Below are 17108 nucleotides of genomic sequence, written 5' to 3' on the forward strand. Positions count from 1 at the left end.
GAGGGGAGGGATGCTGGGATCAAACAAAAGGAAACTTGAATCCCACTACCAGGAAGCTAGGACTAGGCCTGTGAGATGACAGATCTGCAGGCCAAAGAATGACTGAACCAAAAATAACTTTACTTTTTCTTTTCTTTCTTGGTTCAGGAAAATAATGTTGAAACCCATTGTTCTTTGTCTTGAGTTGTTCTTATATATTGCTTTTAATGGTTAGGCATTTTTTCGGTATACCTCTGTGTAAGAGATGTATGATTGATATATATCTATATCTTATGTATAAAAGATTATATATAAAAATATAAAATCTCCTGTCTTGAAGTATATTGGGGAAGGACTTCATGGTTGATTGATTAGTGCAACTTATCACTATTCCTACTACAGGAGTCTTCAGAGGATGTGTCAGGAGGCTTGCCATTCTTAGTTGACCTGGCCCTTGGCCTTTCTGTGTTAGCTTGTTCTATGCTGCGAATATTATACAATGGACCAGAAATTACCAAAGATGAAGAAACCTGTCAAGAGCTTTTAAGATCTAAACTATTACAAAGGTAAAAAAAAAAATAATTTCTCTGAGTTCCCATGTGGGTTTTTTCTGAGGGAAGGTGACTTTTGTAGTTATGCTCAAGTCTTGTGTTTTAAGATGATGTTCTGATAATTTTTCCTGCAGAGTTTGTTCAGCAGTTCTGTGTGCCTAAAACTAAAGGAATATTCTCTAGAATAGAGGTTTTCTTTAGAGTAAGTAGAGGAGGATTGGGCTATGCTTGGTACAGGTCACACTTAGTATGTCTGTCTTTGTATATCTTGTTGACTAATGTGTCTTTCTGACTGAGGGGGGAGAGTTAGCGGGGTGAAAACCAATGTTTTTCATCTGGTTTTATTTATTTTTCCAGGTGCCAGTGGCAGGTGGAAGCTAATGGTGTAATATCTCCAGCCCTTACACCAAGTCCTTCTCCATTGCCTCTTACTATAGATGAAGATAGAGAATTTACATATCCCTCTGATGTTCTAGTGCCTCCCGTTGGACATTATTTTGATCTGCCTAGGATTAGGCTGCCTCCAGGAATCATGATAAAACTCAGGGAAATTTCTGGACGTGCTCGGCCTCAATTTAGACCTAGTATAAAGTAAGTAGTCATTGTTCTGCTCTGTTTTTCTGACTCTTATTGTTTGAAATGTTTGGTGCCAAAGTGAGCGAGCTAAAAAAGCAATGGTGAGGAAGCAGCACACCTGTCATGTATGGTGGTATGCATTTAATATTCTGTAAATACTTGTTTGTGAATGCGGCATCTGGTCAGTTGTAAGTATGAATTGTCAAAGTCTGTTTGTTATTCGTACTTAATCAGTTTGGCTTTACCTATAACCCTAGGGAAGTGATTCAGCCAGAAGTAATGGAGGAGATGGTAGTTTCATGTGTGATTAAACATCTGAATTTGGTTGATGCGCTCCAGTCCCTGATAAATTTCCAGTATCAGGAAGAACATGCTGAAGAATATGATTTACTTTGTAAAATTATGGGAGAGACCTTTAAGAAGCTAAATGCCATGGAGAGACAATTGCAGGTAAAAATAAAATTACATAAAAAAACCAGAAGACTACTTGTGGGAATGAAGGTGTGTTAACAGCATTCTAGAAACACAAAATGTACTCAGATTTCTTCTTTTTAAGATCTCTTCTACTCCTTAAGATGAACAACTGCAATAAGTGTTATTTTTGTCTCTTTATTAGAGTGTGGCCGAGCTGGAGCAGAAATGGCAGAGTGAGGTAGATGATGCCATGCATGGGAAGCTGGAGAACAATGTCCCATTCTTTTATGATTATCACTTCAATGAGGTAAGCATTGTGGCTGCTGTGTGGGCTCATGCTTCATGCTGCTCTCTCGATACCTGTTCATCATTTTCCTTCACTTTGTTTAGAGCAAGATGAAAGAACTAGAACTTCTGTGTTCAATGAAGGAAGTTTCTTTTGATGGAAGTGATCTTGAGAATGTGGTCCTGGCATTAAGGTTAGTAGCTGGCTGTGGAGTGTACCATTTGGGCAACTTTTAAGCAGCTGGAGAATTTCACCGAGTTCCAAAAGTAGTTATCCAGGGTTAAAGTTGCACACGTACGTAAATGCTTATTGAAATAGGCACTTGAATCTCATTGTGCCCTGTGACACTTAATGATGTGAAACAGAAGCTGGCACTAAATATTTGAAAAACATTGTATGTTGAATTCCATTAAAGGCTGGTAGACCTGTAGAAAGAAAACAATGTTTGGGAGCAGGAACATTCAGATGAACTTCTAACCAGGGACGCAGATACTTCAAAACTTAATTTTCTTGTCTGTCTAGCAATACCTGATTAAAATTGCAAATATATTAATGCTAGTAGCTACAGCTACCAGTACTTACTATCAAATCACTTGTTGATTTCTTCAGTTTTTCTGCTTTCTACTTTATTGGTGTAGAATAGATTTATGCCATATGTCTTCTTTAAAATAACCTTTCTCACTAACACTTCATTCAGAACACATTAAAGTAATTGAGTTTACTTCTTTTATTTTTCTTTCATAATCTTAGGGAAAAGTTTTTTCAAGAGGTGAATTCACTGATACAGAAGACGTCTCATCCCCTAGCAAAAACAAAAACATTAGTTAAGAGCTTGATGAACAGAGCAGAGCTGTTATTACATGTCACTATTGCAGCACAGTCTGGTATCACAAGAAGTATATCTGGTACCCCTGCAGAGACTCCAGGTATATATTTCATTACCAGCGATGTACTTTCTTTTTTTTCCCTCTTTTTGTAAAGATAGAATTTATTCCTTTTCTCTTACTCTCCCTCTTCCACTTAAATTAAAAAGAAACCTTTTTTTTACTTTTTCAAATTAATTTTTTTTACAGTAAATGAAGTTGAGTCTTCGTTTTCTGATTGCTGTAATGATGGTAAATTAAGGTCTGAGTAATAATATGTGGAATTTAAATTTAGTCTCCTGAATTATTGGGAAAAAATGCTTAACCTAATCAAAACAAAACTAACTTGAAACAATACCTGAAAACAAGAAAGTCCTCAGACCTGTATTGCAAGTTTTTGCTTAGACTCTTTTTCTCCCACCCTATGTTAGTTTTTGCTGGAGTGTCCACAGTGATTTTATAAAAACAATTTTTAAATAACCTCCTACACCAAGAATGACATTCTTTCATATTGTGTAATATTGCAGCCTGTAAATCAGCATCTGAAACAAAGGTGATATCTCACGCAGTCCGCCAGCCCGTCTTCCTTCGCAGTATGTCAGCGCCATCTGACTTAGAAATGATTGGTAACGAAGATCTCGAGTTTGCTAGATCAAGTCAAAGGTATACAAGGGTTTATTCCACTAAGTTGCTTTACAGTAACGTGGCCTGTGTTAAAATCATCAATAAACTTTGCAAGCCTAGCACGTTTGGCTTTTAAATGGGATCAGCTTGCTGGTGCCAGGTGTAATTATCCCATATTCTCACAGGCGCCGCCACGTCACCAGCCACAGAAGTAGCTCCTTCACTCTTCTGCAGTCCCTGACCATCGAGGACAGCAGAGATAAACCCACGTACAGTGTCTTACTGGGACAACTGTTCGCTTTCATTGGAACAAATCCTGACCAAGCGGTATGGCATTTTAAATGTGCTAAATTATTCTATTTTCAAATTTAGACCTTCACAAAGAAGGAAAGTGGTTGTGTCTCTAACAAAACCAAACAAAATCTTGTAGGTATCCAGCAGCAGTTTTCTGCTAGCTGCTCAGACGAGATGGCGGCGTGGCAATACAAGGAAACAAGCTCTAGTGCATATGAGAGAGTTGCTGACGGCAGCGGTTCGGGTTGGAGGTGTGACGCATCTTGTAGGCCCGGTGACCATGGTACTTCAGGGAGGACCAAGGTTTGTTTATTTCTCTCAAAGTAATTAAATGTTTTGGTCTCTGTAGAAGGTAGTAAGTTGTTTTGTGCAAAAAAAAAAACTCTGAGAAGTGACTAGCTGTGAGGGCTCAAGTTTGCAGAACAAAGCTTGCAACAGCCACTTTGGCCCTTGTGGGGTAAACAGGCAGAAACTTCTAGGAAATGCTTTAATTTGGCGGTAGATGAACTTTCCTTTCATACTGGGATGATGTGTCCACAGATACCTATATATGGTATCTCACTCTCCTGACTTAATTCTGACTTCATGTTAATTAGGTAATAGTGATAGATTTAGCTGATACTAATACAGTCATCTAAATTTGATAAATATTCTAGAAGTATTTTGTTTGTAGTCAAATTTCAATCGTCTCTGAGGTAAAACTACCATACTATCTTGTTTACCTATGTTTCATACTAAAACATTAAGTGACTTGCAGTTCTGCTTATAAATCTTTCTTGAGTAACTCTTAATATGTGCCGATTATTATTTTTTTTTTTAAAGCTGTATTTGGAAGTTTGCTCACTTTATTTAAGCTAGAAAGCTTTACCATTTCAAATTTCTAACTGCCAACAGAATTGAAGAGCTCACGTGTGGCGGGATGGTGGAACAAGTCCAGGAAGCTTTTGGAGAGACTATGACTTCTGTGGTCTCGTTGTGTGCTCGCTACCCCATTGCTTGTGCAAATAGCATTGGCCTCTTATGCACTATACCTTACACAAGGTATGAAAATAGTGTGAAATAGTGAATATGAAAGGGAAAGAGGGCATCCATAGCTGTCCTTACTAGGCTTTGCCTTAAGGAAAAGCATTATCTAGCATAATTGTACTCCATTTCTTCATAATGAGGAGTATCTGAGAACATCCAGCCGTTAAATTTTTTCAGAATACAGAATTTCATCTGGGGAGGGCAAGGGAGAGGCAGAACTGTCTTTCTGCAAAGTGAAGAAATTAATTGCGGAGTTAAGAGCAAGTTCTGGATTTTCATTGTGTCTGTTGTTAGTGACTGAAAAGTTACTTAAGTAAAATCTGAATTTCTCTTACACAGGAGCGAAGAGAAGTGTTTGGTACGTAGTGGCCTGGTACAGCTCATGGACCGGCTTTGCAGTTTGAGCAGCCAGACAGAATCCAGTTCAAATGAAAAACAGACTAAGAAACAGAAGGTGGCCACCATGGCTTGGGCTGCCTTCCAGGTGCTAGCCAATCGGTGTGTGGAATGGGAGAAAGAAGAAGGTAGGAATGCTGCCAGATGTATTTCTGCTGTGTGCTTTAGAATTGCCCAGGTGCCTGGGAAGTGGTATAAACGTTTTTAAAATAGGGCATCGCTCACCACGACTTCAGTGTTGTGTGGGTTCTGAAGAGCACAGAAGTGGATACAAAAATAAGTTGATTTTCTTCTTGTTGTTTTTTTAATTCTAGCTGCTTTTCCTCCTCATGGGAGTGTTTATGTTGCAGATAATTTAAAGTCTGCCACTTGGTTCTGTCTAGAAATAACCAGAGAACTGGGAGACCCTGAGTGATCACTTACACGTTTCTCCTGTGATAGGATTCACCCATAACATACGTAAACTTACAGACACGTGGCTATGGGCTAATGGGACATAGAAGTTGTGTCAGGCTTCATTTTTAATTAAAGACATTTTATATGTAAAAGTTTTGCTACAGCAGAACAAAATTATTTTTTACTATTTTCACTTTATGGGTAAGGAATTTGTAGACGTGTACATTCATTTTTTGTTAATTCCGGTTGTGTACTCTTGCATTGCTTTTAAAGGTGGTTCAACAGAAGCTGTTCACTCTGGTCTGGCTCGTCAGGTCTCCAGCCTTCTTACCAACCACCTCGCACGAGCTACGGAGTGTTGTGGTAATCAAGCTGCAGGAAATGACGCGCTTCAAGATGTTCTCAGTCTTCTTAATGACCTGTCAAGGTACTAGGCCTTTGTCTCTGGAGTTGTTTTTTTTAATTATGTATGAAAGCAGGTGGGGGCTCTTTTGGGGATTTGTATTTTTATTTTTTTACAGTAGTGAAGGTAAGTAACTTTCAAAACCGTTCTAAAATTTGGTTGTAAACTGACACTCAATCTTAGTGTTTAATCACTGTTAGCATGTTACATAAGAATTGTTGCAGATAAAGTTTTGTCAGATGCTGATTTTTTTAAATTACATCTTCTAAATTATAAATTAATTTGTTTTTAATTCCAAGAGCATCTTCAAACAATCAATTTTATTTTTTTTCAAACAGCAGTTACCTATTCTTTCTCCCTTTCAGGAGTCACATAGGTAAAGCAATCCTCAGCCAGCCTGCCTGTGTGTCCAAGCTTCTGTCGCTTCTCTTGGATCAACGTCCTTCTCCAAAGTTGGTCCTTATAATCCTCCAGTTGTGTCGTGCTGCACTGCCTCTCATGAGTGTTGAGGACTGTGGAAATGTGGAATTGCCTCCCTGGAGTTACTCAGTACCCTCTCTGAACAGCGAACAGGATGATCCCAGTGACCCAGCCTCCAAAATTGCCTCTCTGCTCTTGGCAAAGCTGGCGGATTACGTAGTACCAGGTACCAGCATCTTTTTGATGTCATGCTAATTTGAGAAATTGCCAAGCAAGTCATGTTTCTGCAAGGAGCTTTTGTACTGACAGAAAGCTCAAGTAGGAAAAGGTACATGATATGTCAGTGTCGAAAGACAGGATATTTCTGTGACTTTCCATCTGCCTCTTAATTTAACTGTTCTCAGACAAAAGTGTGTGTCCCAGTGATGTTTGAGATGCATCTCGGGTGTATTAGCATTAGTTTCAAGGTCAAGAAAGTTTGTTGATAGAGCTCATGGTTGTGTGTGTTTCTTTGCTCTGTTTTTTTCCTTTCTACTTCAAGGATGCCAGACAGTTCTTTCTCCAACTGCCTCTGAGCCAGATACTACTTTGGCAAAAGCCAGTCCTAAAAATTCCATAAAAGGCGATAAAGATCCTGGAGAAGAAAGCGAGGCAGTGGATGGTAAACTTTCAATTTTCATTCATAAACGGGAAGACCAGTCATCCCATGAAGTCCTTCAGCCATTACTAAGGTAATCTTAACTTGCTGGATTGGAATTAGCAACTCTCTTCTTTTTTTCAGTGCTACAGCTGTAGAAAAATGCATTCTAGATCTAACAGTAAATGGGAAAGCAAAATGCCTTCCCAGTTTGTTGTGTTTACTGGCAAAACAATAAGATAATGCAAAAATGGTTTATAGGGCTGATACTTAGTGTGATGCTACCTGGATAAAAATGCATACCACTATACTGCATTTGTGGTGAGGCAGCAGCAGAAAGAATCTAAATCCCAATGCTTCCTGGACTTGTCTGCTTTGTGGAAGACTGTTTAGCAAAGATGAGGGCAGCAAAGCTGAAACAGAGCAGATTATACAGATTTATAAAAGGTGGAGGGGGATATGAAGTGTGACGTTTTGGTTTTGGCTTCCTTACAAGCCATGTAAGCCACTAGCAAAGGAACAAAAAAGTATTTTAATCTGTCTGAAAACAATCACATGAAAAATTATCTTCTTAAATGATACATTAAATTTTTCTGATGGAGTATTACAGCCTGTGTAGGACTGACAAATAGAACTATCAAAGCAAAATGGCTTTAAAAGCATTGCTTTTAATAATGCATACACTGGATAATAATTTACTATTACAGCTTCTTTAGTATTCTTAATACCCACCTGGATTTTGAGACCTCTGAATGTCAAACAGACAAAACTATCATCTCTTGCATTTTGTACTATTTGTTTCCTCTTCCCCCACTCCAACTTGGTTTTGAACCCATGCCCTAAAAATGATACTAAAAGGTACAGCTGTTGGGCGCTCTGAGGTGAAAGGTTAACTTGGAGCCCTTGGGCATTTGTGTGCAGTAAAAGCCAATTTCATGATGCTTCTTTTTGAGAGGGGAAGAATTAAATTGCTATGCAAATAACTACATTCAACAGTATTAAATTCCTTTTGTAAAGTACAGTGCAGTTGGGTATGTCCTTAACTAGCGAGTATTTCTGTTACTGTTGAGCAATTTAGTTGCATGGGTTGCTTTCAAATAATTTCAAACTATGCATAATATGATAAAATGGACTGTATAGTTCAGCTGTTTTTTCCACCAGTGAAAACAAAGCTCATGTGTTTTGTTTTCACTTTAACAGTAGCTCCGAAGGTCGTCCATTCCGACTGGGAACTGGCGCCAATATGGAGAAAGTGGTGAAAATGGATCGAGACATGACAAAAGTAAGAAAAGGAATAACTAAAGAATTATTCAACATTGTAAAAATCGGTGGCCAGTCAGAATTCTCATTTTTATTGATGTTAAATCCCTGTTGGTTAAATGTTGTTTAGTTTACAGAACTGTTCAGAAAGATAGCTTTATATGTAATGGTAGCATTATATAGTTATTGATGTAAATACAGGGGTAAATGACGAAGAAGAATTTCAGCTAACACTTTCTCCAACCATTGCAGATCATCTTTCAGTCCCTTTAATATTCTCTTTCCTGAAGTGTTTAATGCACATTGATAGTATGAATTTTAAATCATATATTTAAACTAAATTTTCCTGTATATCTTCAGACATGTTCTTGAGCATTTGCACCAGACATAGTCCTGTGTGGCTTTTTGATCAGGGAAAAGAAACAATACTGTTAAGTTAAAAATGGGATATTAGAGGCAACGAATCCATGTTGATCTCTGATCTCTTTGTAGATGAGGAAAAGCAACAGAAAGAATTTGTCTTGTGACTGTGACTAATACGTGCACAGGAGGATGTTCTGATGTGTTCTTAGTACTTTTACATATGCAGAGGGAGGAGAGTTAAATGCATCACGCAGTGTGGCCAAATAGAGCTAACGTTAGTATTTGTCTTATATGGCAATTTTATTTTCAGAGTGGCTGCTGTGAAGTTATTACAGAAGAAGCTGCTGCAGCTCTTCGAAAGGCAACTAAGTGGGCACAGTCTGGTCTAATAGTTAGTGTTGGGCCACCCATAGAAACTGTCAATCCAGAAACTACTAGTGGGTTGTCCACTGGGGACAAAAAGAAGACTGCACAAACATCTATTTGCAGAGAGAGGAATTCTGAGCTTGCCAGGTCAGTCACTTCGATTCTATACTAAGAGTCTAGATTCTGCTTTTCTGAATACCAATATTTGTAGTGCTCTGAAAAATAATCCGGGTGTTCATAAACTTCCCTTTTTTCTGCTGTATATTGTTGTTGACAATTGAAGCTTCTTTTCCTTCTCTTGTTTGGAAATTAATAGGCAAATTGCTTTCTACTCCTGTACAGGACGGATCCTGTGAGGCCATTCATTAGTGGCCATGTTGCAAACAGCATGGCAGCAGAGGTGATCGCTTTGCTCCATAGCTTGCTGATGGCACCAGAATCAAATGCAGCTCAGATATGGACAACAACTGCTGAAAAAGTAAGCAAGCAGAAGATTGAGTATCAAATTCTACACCAAGCATGTACTGAGTAGCTAAGAGAACTTAATTATTAGCAATTTCCGAAGCTACTCCTTTCTAATTTGCTACTTCTAATACTTCAGACTGGGATGTGTAACTGCACAGAAGCAGCCCTTTCTAGTAGTAGATGGTATCTATCTGATGTCTTAAGGTGGAATAAATAATCAAAAATTACCCAGCCTTAGGGAATGTGTTGTCACTCTGTAATTTGCTGTTTGTTTAGGGAATTATCTTGTCTTTGCCAGGTAGTTATTCTGCCTTTGCCATTCAGCCCTCTTTGCCATGACCTCTGAGGGTCTGAAGCGTTGACTGGAAAGTAGAGCACATTGCTTTTATGTACCTCTGAGTCCTGTGGCACCTAATCTGTTGCTTAGGCTAAATCCTTGAGCAAAGACTTTTGCTAAGATTACGTATGTAACTCTGCAATTCTAAAAGTTATTAGGGAATGGAGCTGGCTTTGATGGTGTTCACGCTTCAGAGAACTTGGAATATTCTGAGTTATATAATTCTCTTCAAGAACAAAAATAATTCTTCTGAGACTGTGTGTGGGCTGGAGGCTTGGGGCGTTGGTTTTTGTTTGAATTGTCCTTTGAAGTCATTCTCTGGTATTTTTGGTTCTGTCTTCAGGTTCTGTCTCGGGCTCTGATGTACATTCCCCAACTTGGGAAATATGCAGAGAGTATTTTGGAGAATGGGAGTAGCAGTGGAAGGAAACTTGCTAAACTTCAAAGAATTGCTCGGCAGGCAGTAGCTGCCCTTTGTGCCCTGGGTGGCTTTAAGGAGACAATTAAAATAGGTTCTGAAGTTCAGGTAATTTAGCACCGTTCACATTTTATATCTTAAATGAGAATTGGTGCTTTTGATGATGTTTTGCCTGCATCGATGTACTTGTGGAGCACCGTGCAGCTTGCCTGCAATTGTGAAGCAGTTGCAATAACACGTGCTATTGTGTGTTATTCCTGTTTCCTAAAATACCCAGCTCTAGTTGTGTTGAGTTGGTGTGTGGTGTTTAAATGCTCAGTGTTTATTGTTTGTAAAGCCTTAAATCTTACGCAGCCCTTCTTTGGTTGTAGGTTTTAGGTAAAGGAATAGCAGGAAGCATTGGAGTTGTGGCATCTATTAATGAACAAGAAGGTATAGCAACGGTCAAATTTCCACCTACCAGTATAGACAGTAGAAAGACCTCACAAGCATCAGACACATTAACTATTCCATTATCTAGGCTCTGTGTTCCAAGATCTGAGGTACGGTAGTTTTAAGACTCCAATATTAAGTATAATATCAATTATTTATATTTTTGTCACAGCATACTGGCAATGAATCTACAGCATGTAAAAAGTCTGTTTCATCTTGGTTTAAATATTATTTGTAAAGTTTGCCTCATTATTTTAAACGTAGCTTAACTATCTATATTTAAGTTCTCATTCGAGTAACATCAATATTCATCTTTTGGTGCTTAAAGATCTTCCATTGCATACTGTGTTGGCTTTTTGGTTTTGTTTCTGTTCTTTCTTTTTTTGACTGGTGTTTGGTGCTGGTTTTGTGATAGTACAAAATAAGAATTAACTCCAGGTAATAAAACACCCTCATTTCTTAGAAACTAACTACTTGAATTTAACTTTTTACCGTGCCCCCCCACCATCAGGCATTGCCTCTTCATAAACTGTCCATTACTGAGAAGGTAGTACAGGCAGTCCAGTCCATGTTGCTTCCTCAGGAGGGAAGTCTATCTATTCACACCTCACTTCCTGCAACAGGAGATGGCTCAACTCCAGTAATGGCAGTGGTCCGGCTTCTTGCTGAAATAAGAACCAGGTGAGTCGCTGGTTTTTGTGCAGCACCTCAGTCTGTTTTGACACTGTACTCAAATGTTCAAGGAAATTGCATGGGGTTTTGTTTTCTTTCTCTGTGGGTATTGACATATGACAGTGGGGGACAATGCAAAAATTACTGTTTGCTTCCTTAAGTACATTTAATGTCTGGATGGTGTTAAAATGAGCACCAAAAATAAAGTGCCCCCTGTAACACTGACAATGCATTGAGCAAATACATCATATAAGTGAGTGTTACGAAGCAGGAGGAAGCTGTCATTGTGGAAGTTCCAACGGATAGCTAGGCAACCAGATAAAGAAGTAGATCAGTTGGTGTGCTGTCTTTTAAAATAGTCTTGAATTCAGTACATGTAAAGACAACTTTGATTTCAGCGTACAGTTTTGTAATGCTTTAAACATACTATTTTTCCATTAAGAGCATGCCTGGTGATGGCTCAGCTGTTAGAAGACAGCTCTTTCTGTGAAGAATTCATTCAACAGTGTCCAGCTGCTGTAGAAGTTCTTAATTTGGTAGCGCAGGAGTGCAGCCCTGGTGGGTATTCAACATGTTTGTGCAGCTTCATTGTCATATTCAGTTCAGAGACATAACAGCTTTTAAAATAATTTCAGTGCTTTGTCCTCCAGCTACTTAAGAGTTTGATAGCTAGCACAGTACAGCATGTCTTGTCATAGCTGCAGAGCTGTTAATGTAAGAGTAGCTGATAATCAGACTAAATAATTTTAACATTAGGCATAAATTTTAGGCCAGAACATGATTAGCCTGTGGATCACAAAAGACGCAAGTCCCAGGGCTAGCTCTCTACTACTGCTCTTCTGAAAGCTCTCCCCTTTTGCTTCCAGTGTAACCTACTCTGTATTCCATGACACTGTCATTCGTATGTTTTCTTTTTATGACCTTTTTACTGTTTTTTACAATGCTTTCTTATATTCCTTATCGTTGAGTTCTTGATTTCCTTCTCTTTTGTTTAAGAATAAGCAGTGGGCCCAGCATAAGCCTTAGTTCAAGGCAAGTTTTAGGAACATGTCCGAGCTGTTCATTGGAGGAATGGCTGAAGTGAAGGGTGTTAGGGTAGGAACCAAGTGGATTTTGGTATGATCTCCAGTGTAAAAGAGAGCGTACTGATTTTTTTGACAGTCGGCATAAGTTCTTTTGACTTCCTGCTTTTGCTGGGTCATAAACGTGCTCACTAACTTTATATCTTAATTAACGTAACAGTGACTTTGCTAACCAAATAAGAATTAAACATGAGGAAAACAATTGCTTGTGTACATTCGGTTTTGTCCTTAGTTTTGTTTGTTAGGTGAGACTATTTGATCAGATCTCTTAACATGCAAATGTAATATTTGTTTTTATTTACTGGTATTAAGATTACATTGTTGGACTCGAGTAGCTAGACTTGCTTGGAACCTCATGACTTGGTTTGTTGTTACAGGGGAGAGGCTCCTTGTTGTAGAAATGCAGTGTGAAAGGTTACGAATGTTGTATCGTGACTGTGCTCGACCTCCCCCTCCTCCCCTCCAAGCTGACAGGAGACAGGTGAGCACAGAAACACTGCTGAGTCTTCTGCCCCTTGCAAATGAAGGCAGCCACTGACTGCAGAGGGCCTGCCTGTGGTGTTGGAGCCAGACTGGCTAAATTCTCATTTAAGTATTTAATTTAATACGAATTTCTGTAATGGGATGTGATTTGTGATTGCAGTTGTGGTAATTGCATGTGTTAAATTAAATGTGAACTTCGTAAAAGAGTGTGTCGTTGGATTTCAGTAGATGACTTCAAGTGGAATTGGTAGAATAAAATGCTCTGTTCCTGTTTGTAGCCCAAAGAAATCACTTGGAGCCCATCAAGAGTGTTTCCCCCTGTGCGAGCATGCATGTTTTCATCGCATCTCACAGCTGTGACCTTTTTGGCTGATCCTAGTGCAGGTGGGGGACTTCCTCGGGGCACATTTATCTATGCCACTTCACCAGTTCCAGTACAGGTAAGAACTCGTAACTGTACAACAGTCTGCATCGTTTAATATTCAATAGCACATGAAAAGAAAAAGAAAATTTTCTATTTTACCTATGTTTTGTAAATAACTTTGAAAAAGTTACTATTGTTACTTCTAGGCACCGTCATTCTACTGGGAAATTGAAATAGTTTCCTATGGAGATACAGATGATGACACTGGACCGATAGTTTCATTTGGATTTGCTACAGAAGCTGAAAAACGGGATGGTGCTTGGACAAACCCAGTGGGCACCTGTCTTTTTCACAAGTACGTTGGAGAAGTACATCAGCAATCCTGCTCTTTCTCAGTACATCAGCATGCTCCTTAGGGAGGAGTAGTTGTGAGCATGTTGTAGTAGGCAACGTGTATGTTTTAACTGAAATGTTAAAATGCTGAACTAGAATATCTTGAGTTACCTTTTGTGAGTTGTAATCCTGATTTGTTTCAGTGCTGCTCTTGATTTTCTTCTTGTGTTACTTCTCAGCAATGGGCGAGCAGTGCATTACAATGGGTCCAGCTTGCTGCAGTGGAAGAGTGTGAGATTGGATGTGACTCTTTCTCCTGGTATGTAAGAGTACAGCTAACTTGCTCATCTGGTAAATCAGAATATCCTCTAAGGGAAATGGTGGTTGAGAAATCAGCATAAATCCATGTTCTTTGGATGATTATATTTTTCTACAGGTGATGTAGCAGGAATTGGATGGGAAAGAACAGAAGGAACTCCACCCCCTCCAGGGCAACCAGCTAAAGGCAGAGTTTATTTTACATATTGTGGGCAGCGACTTGGACCGTATCTAGAAGATGTCTCTGGTGGAATGTGGCCAGTTGTCCACATTCAGAAAAAGGCAAGTTTTTAACAGAATTATGTTGCTTGTTATATGTTCTCTCAGAAATATTAAAACCATTACATAGACAGTATTGAGCCTGCTTACCTATCTATAAAAAAGTAGAGTGATAGTTTTTACCTTTATTAAGTTAGGTTGATGTATTCCATTACCCTTTGCAAGTGCATGTATGTTCTGTCATTATTTTGAACTTTTTCTGCCCATCAGGACACTAATGAGCAGCTGGCTTGATGAGATGGCCTTATTCTGTGGTAGTAGCCCTTCTATTAGTATTCCTTCCCAACAATGACTTTGCTTCAAAGTATACTAGCTAAGTATGCTGTATCTTGAAGCTAGAAAACGGGCAAGTTCAAAGTTTGTGTTCAGAAGCTTAATAATTTCCCTGCTGCATCCAGTTTTATAGCTAGTGGTGCTGGGAAAACTATATGGCAGGGAGATGTCATCAGCTTATCCCTTTGGCTGAGTTTCTTAAAAAGAGCAAAGAGGAGGATCAAAACAATCCACAACTTCTAATGCTTTTATGTGTCTTCTTTCAGAACACGAAAGTCCGGGCTAACTTTGGATCTCGCCAATTTGCCTACGCTGAGGGACAGGCTCACAGGAACGCTGCCGATCTCTGTATTGACCTAGCAGAAGAAATAAGCGCCAACTTTGAAGCGTTGCCTTTTGCCATGGCTTCTGATAGTGATAACGATGCTGGCACCAGCATAGCTTCTGATCCTGGGACCCATGGACCTCCTTGTAGAATCGCTGCTGTTGCTACGGCTCAACAACGTAAAGTGATGATTAGCATTTTTTTCTTTTAATCTCTTTCAGGAGAAATTTCGATTAAGTAAATAGGATTTAAGCACATCCTGGCTGCAGTCCTTAGGTACTGCCTGTTTAGGTAAAGCAGTACAACAAGCGTTGTCAAATTGCTCATTTGATTTTTAGACAAAGCAAATAAAAAAAAAATCTTACTTTGGTCTTTGTTTATATGGATGCACAAATTATTCTCAATTAATGCAACTGCAATGAGAAATTACCTTATCAGGGCTTTGAATACAGTACAATATTATATGAGATTGAATCAGCCAGTTGGTTACGCTGTGCCAAAAGGCATCACATTTCCACAGAGGATTGGAAACGGAATGCAGTATATCTAGGACCTCCTGGAATATTTTTGCATGCCTTCCAGTGCATTATGATCTCCGTATTTCCATATATTTTGCAGAGTACGACAGTGACACATCTTGCCACTATAAAATGGAACTAAGCTATGAGAACTTCATCACGTCGGGCCCTGATCCTCATCCTCCTCCTATTGCAGATGATGAAAGCGATGATGATGACGATGATGATATTCCCCGGGTGAGGAGCATGGCAAGCTCTGCCTGCTGCAACTTGTAGTCTAAATACACATCCTGTAATTCAGATTTTTAAGTTTAGCCACACAAGGGTTTTCCCTGCTTCCTTAAGGAAAATATAGGTGGTGTTAACTTTTGTTTCTTCTTGGTGTTCTAAATAACTTTTCTGTTTGTAGGAGGATCACTATGCCCTGTTGGTTAAAGCCTGGGAAACTAAAGTTTTCCCTACAATTAGAAGAAGATTCCGTAATGAGGCTGAGAGGAAGTCTGGGCTGGATCAGATTAAAGGAGCTTTACAGTTAGGTACGGCTACACTTTCATGCACGCTGTTTTATGTGATGTGCAATAAGTGTGAACCTGTGTTTCTTATGTTTTACTGTATTCAGGGCTGGAAAAGTTAAAATAAAATTCAGTTGCCTTTAGTGAAGTATTTAGAATTTGTCTTGTCTTAAGTTGGACAATTTAAATAAGGAAAATGTTTTCAGAAATAGTGGCAGAATTTGTGCTGTTGTGATGTGGGTGCAGAAATACTTTGGAATAATAGTTGGGGAAGAAATTATCTACGTGCATTTTCTGTCTATGAGTATTTTAAGGCAAAACATTTGAGGAACTTCTTAATAAGGGGGAATTTGTAAACGAATACTGTTCTGGCAAGATGACCTGTTTGTGGAGAAGTCACAGTAAGAGCAAAGAAAGAAATCTGAGGCCTAATGAGAAGCATACAAGTGTGTCTCAGGGAAGCTTCACTCCCTATCTATCAGCCTGACTGAAAGAATATTTAAGTAATTAGCTCATCTGCTTATGATGTAATAAGAATAAGAACTTATTTCAGGTGGCTGGGGAAAATAACTAGCACTTCCTTCTGTCTACCAGGAATGGTTGATATAGCACGACAAACTGTAGAATTCCTCTATGAGGAAAATGGTGGCATCCCAAGAGACCTCTACCTTCCTACTATTGAGGATATCAAAGATGAAGCAAACAAATTTACAATTGATAAAGTACGAAAAGGTAAGGTCAGCAAAATGTATCTTGAGGGGAAAATAAAAGTTCAGGGGCTCTGGTACTTGGGACTTACTGCATAAATTATCAGTCTGAGGAAAATACTGTACCTTAAAAATTGCATTGTCCCTTTCTGTCCAGGTCTGACAGTGGTGACTCGCTCTCCTGACAGTAACAACGTTACCAGTAGTGCTGTTGGAACAGCTTTACCCAAGTTTGCTATTCGTGGGATGCTGAAGACATTTGGTCTTCATGGTGTTGTTCTGGATGTTGATTCAGTGAGTAAAGATACATTGGGAGGCTTTTAACGTATCGGCATCACGCATCTCTGAGAAAATATCATTAAGTGTACTAAACCACTTAGAATGCGTATTTGGTGCTCTTTTGGAAGGAAAAAGATGATATTATTGATTGACAGTGTTGGTTTTGGTGTTCCAGGTAAATGAGCTGGTACAAGTAGAGACGTATCTCAGAAGTGAAGGAGTTCTGGTAAGGTACTGGTATCCTATTGACATGTTAGAAAGGCCACCGGCTGGTTATAGGAGGACTGCAACCAATGGCTTGGTTACCCTGGATAACACCAATATCCAAATCCACAGGTAAAAAAAAAGAAATGTAGTTAGAAGGCATTTGTATTATCTGACTTGACCTACAGTATTTCCTATAGTACAATTATCTACTGCAACCTTGTGTTGAGCAGTAGCAAACTTCTGAATCTTA

At 39.0% G+C, this 17108-nt stretch overlaps 1 protein-coding gene across 6 annotated transcripts in view; it reads left to right on the forward strand.

The window, feature by feature from the left end:
- The window catches only part of HECTD4 (HECT domain E3 ubiquitin protein ligase 4), a 79033-nt gene that overhangs the window by 37925 nt on the left and 24000 nt on the right, over positions 1-17108 (forward strand). For all 6 annotated transcript variants that reach the window (XM_074843964.1, XM_074843966.1, XM_074843968.1 and 3 more), the window contains 32 exons: positions 382-545; positions 888-1121; positions 1364-1556; positions 1723-1827; positions 1911-1999; positions 2557-2732; positions 3197-3332; positions 3479-3620; positions 3724-3890; positions 4482-4628; positions 4953-5137; positions 5679-5832; positions 6174-6454; positions 6770-6959; positions 8066-8147; positions 8799-9001; positions 9197-9332; positions 10000-10182; positions 10446-10616; positions 11018-11187; positions 11621-11736; positions 12638-12741; positions 13022-13183; positions 13314-13462; positions 13680-13759; positions 13877-14040; positions 14577-14814; positions 15254-15390; positions 15563-15689; positions 16260-16397; positions 16530-16666; positions 16827-16987. In XM_074843964.1, coding sequence (XP_074700065.1) covers positions 382-545; positions 888-1121; positions 1364-1556; positions 1723-1827; positions 1911-1999; positions 2557-2732; positions 3197-3332; positions 3479-3620; positions 3724-3890; positions 4482-4628; positions 4953-5137; positions 5679-5832; positions 6174-6454; positions 6770-6959; positions 8066-8147; positions 8799-9001; positions 9197-9332; positions 10000-10182; positions 10446-10616; positions 11018-11187; positions 11621-11736; positions 12638-12741; positions 13022-13183; positions 13314-13462; positions 13680-13759; positions 13877-14040; positions 14577-14814; positions 15254-15390; positions 15563-15689; positions 16260-16397; positions 16530-16666; positions 16827-16987 — 5021 coding nt within the window. The remainder of the gene's footprint in view (positions 1-381; positions 546-887; positions 1122-1363; positions 1557-1722; positions 1828-1910; positions 2000-2556; positions 2733-3196; positions 3333-3478; positions 3621-3723; positions 3891-4481; positions 4629-4952; positions 5138-5678; positions 5833-6173; positions 6455-6769; positions 6960-8065; positions 8148-8798; positions 9002-9196; positions 9333-9999; positions 10183-10445; positions 10617-11017; positions 11188-11620; positions 11737-12637; positions 12742-13021; positions 13184-13313; positions 13463-13679; positions 13760-13876; positions 14041-14576; positions 14815-15253; positions 15391-15562; positions 15690-16259; positions 16398-16529; positions 16667-16826; positions 16988-17108) is intronic.

This window comes from Strix aluco, chromosome 18, assembly GCF_031877795.1.
Source record: "Strix aluco isolate bStrAlu1 chromosome 18, bStrAlu1.hap1, whole genome shotgun sequence".
In the NCBI taxonomy this organism is placed as follows: Eukaryota; Metazoa; Chordata; class Aves; order Strigiformes; family Strigidae; genus Strix; species Strix aluco.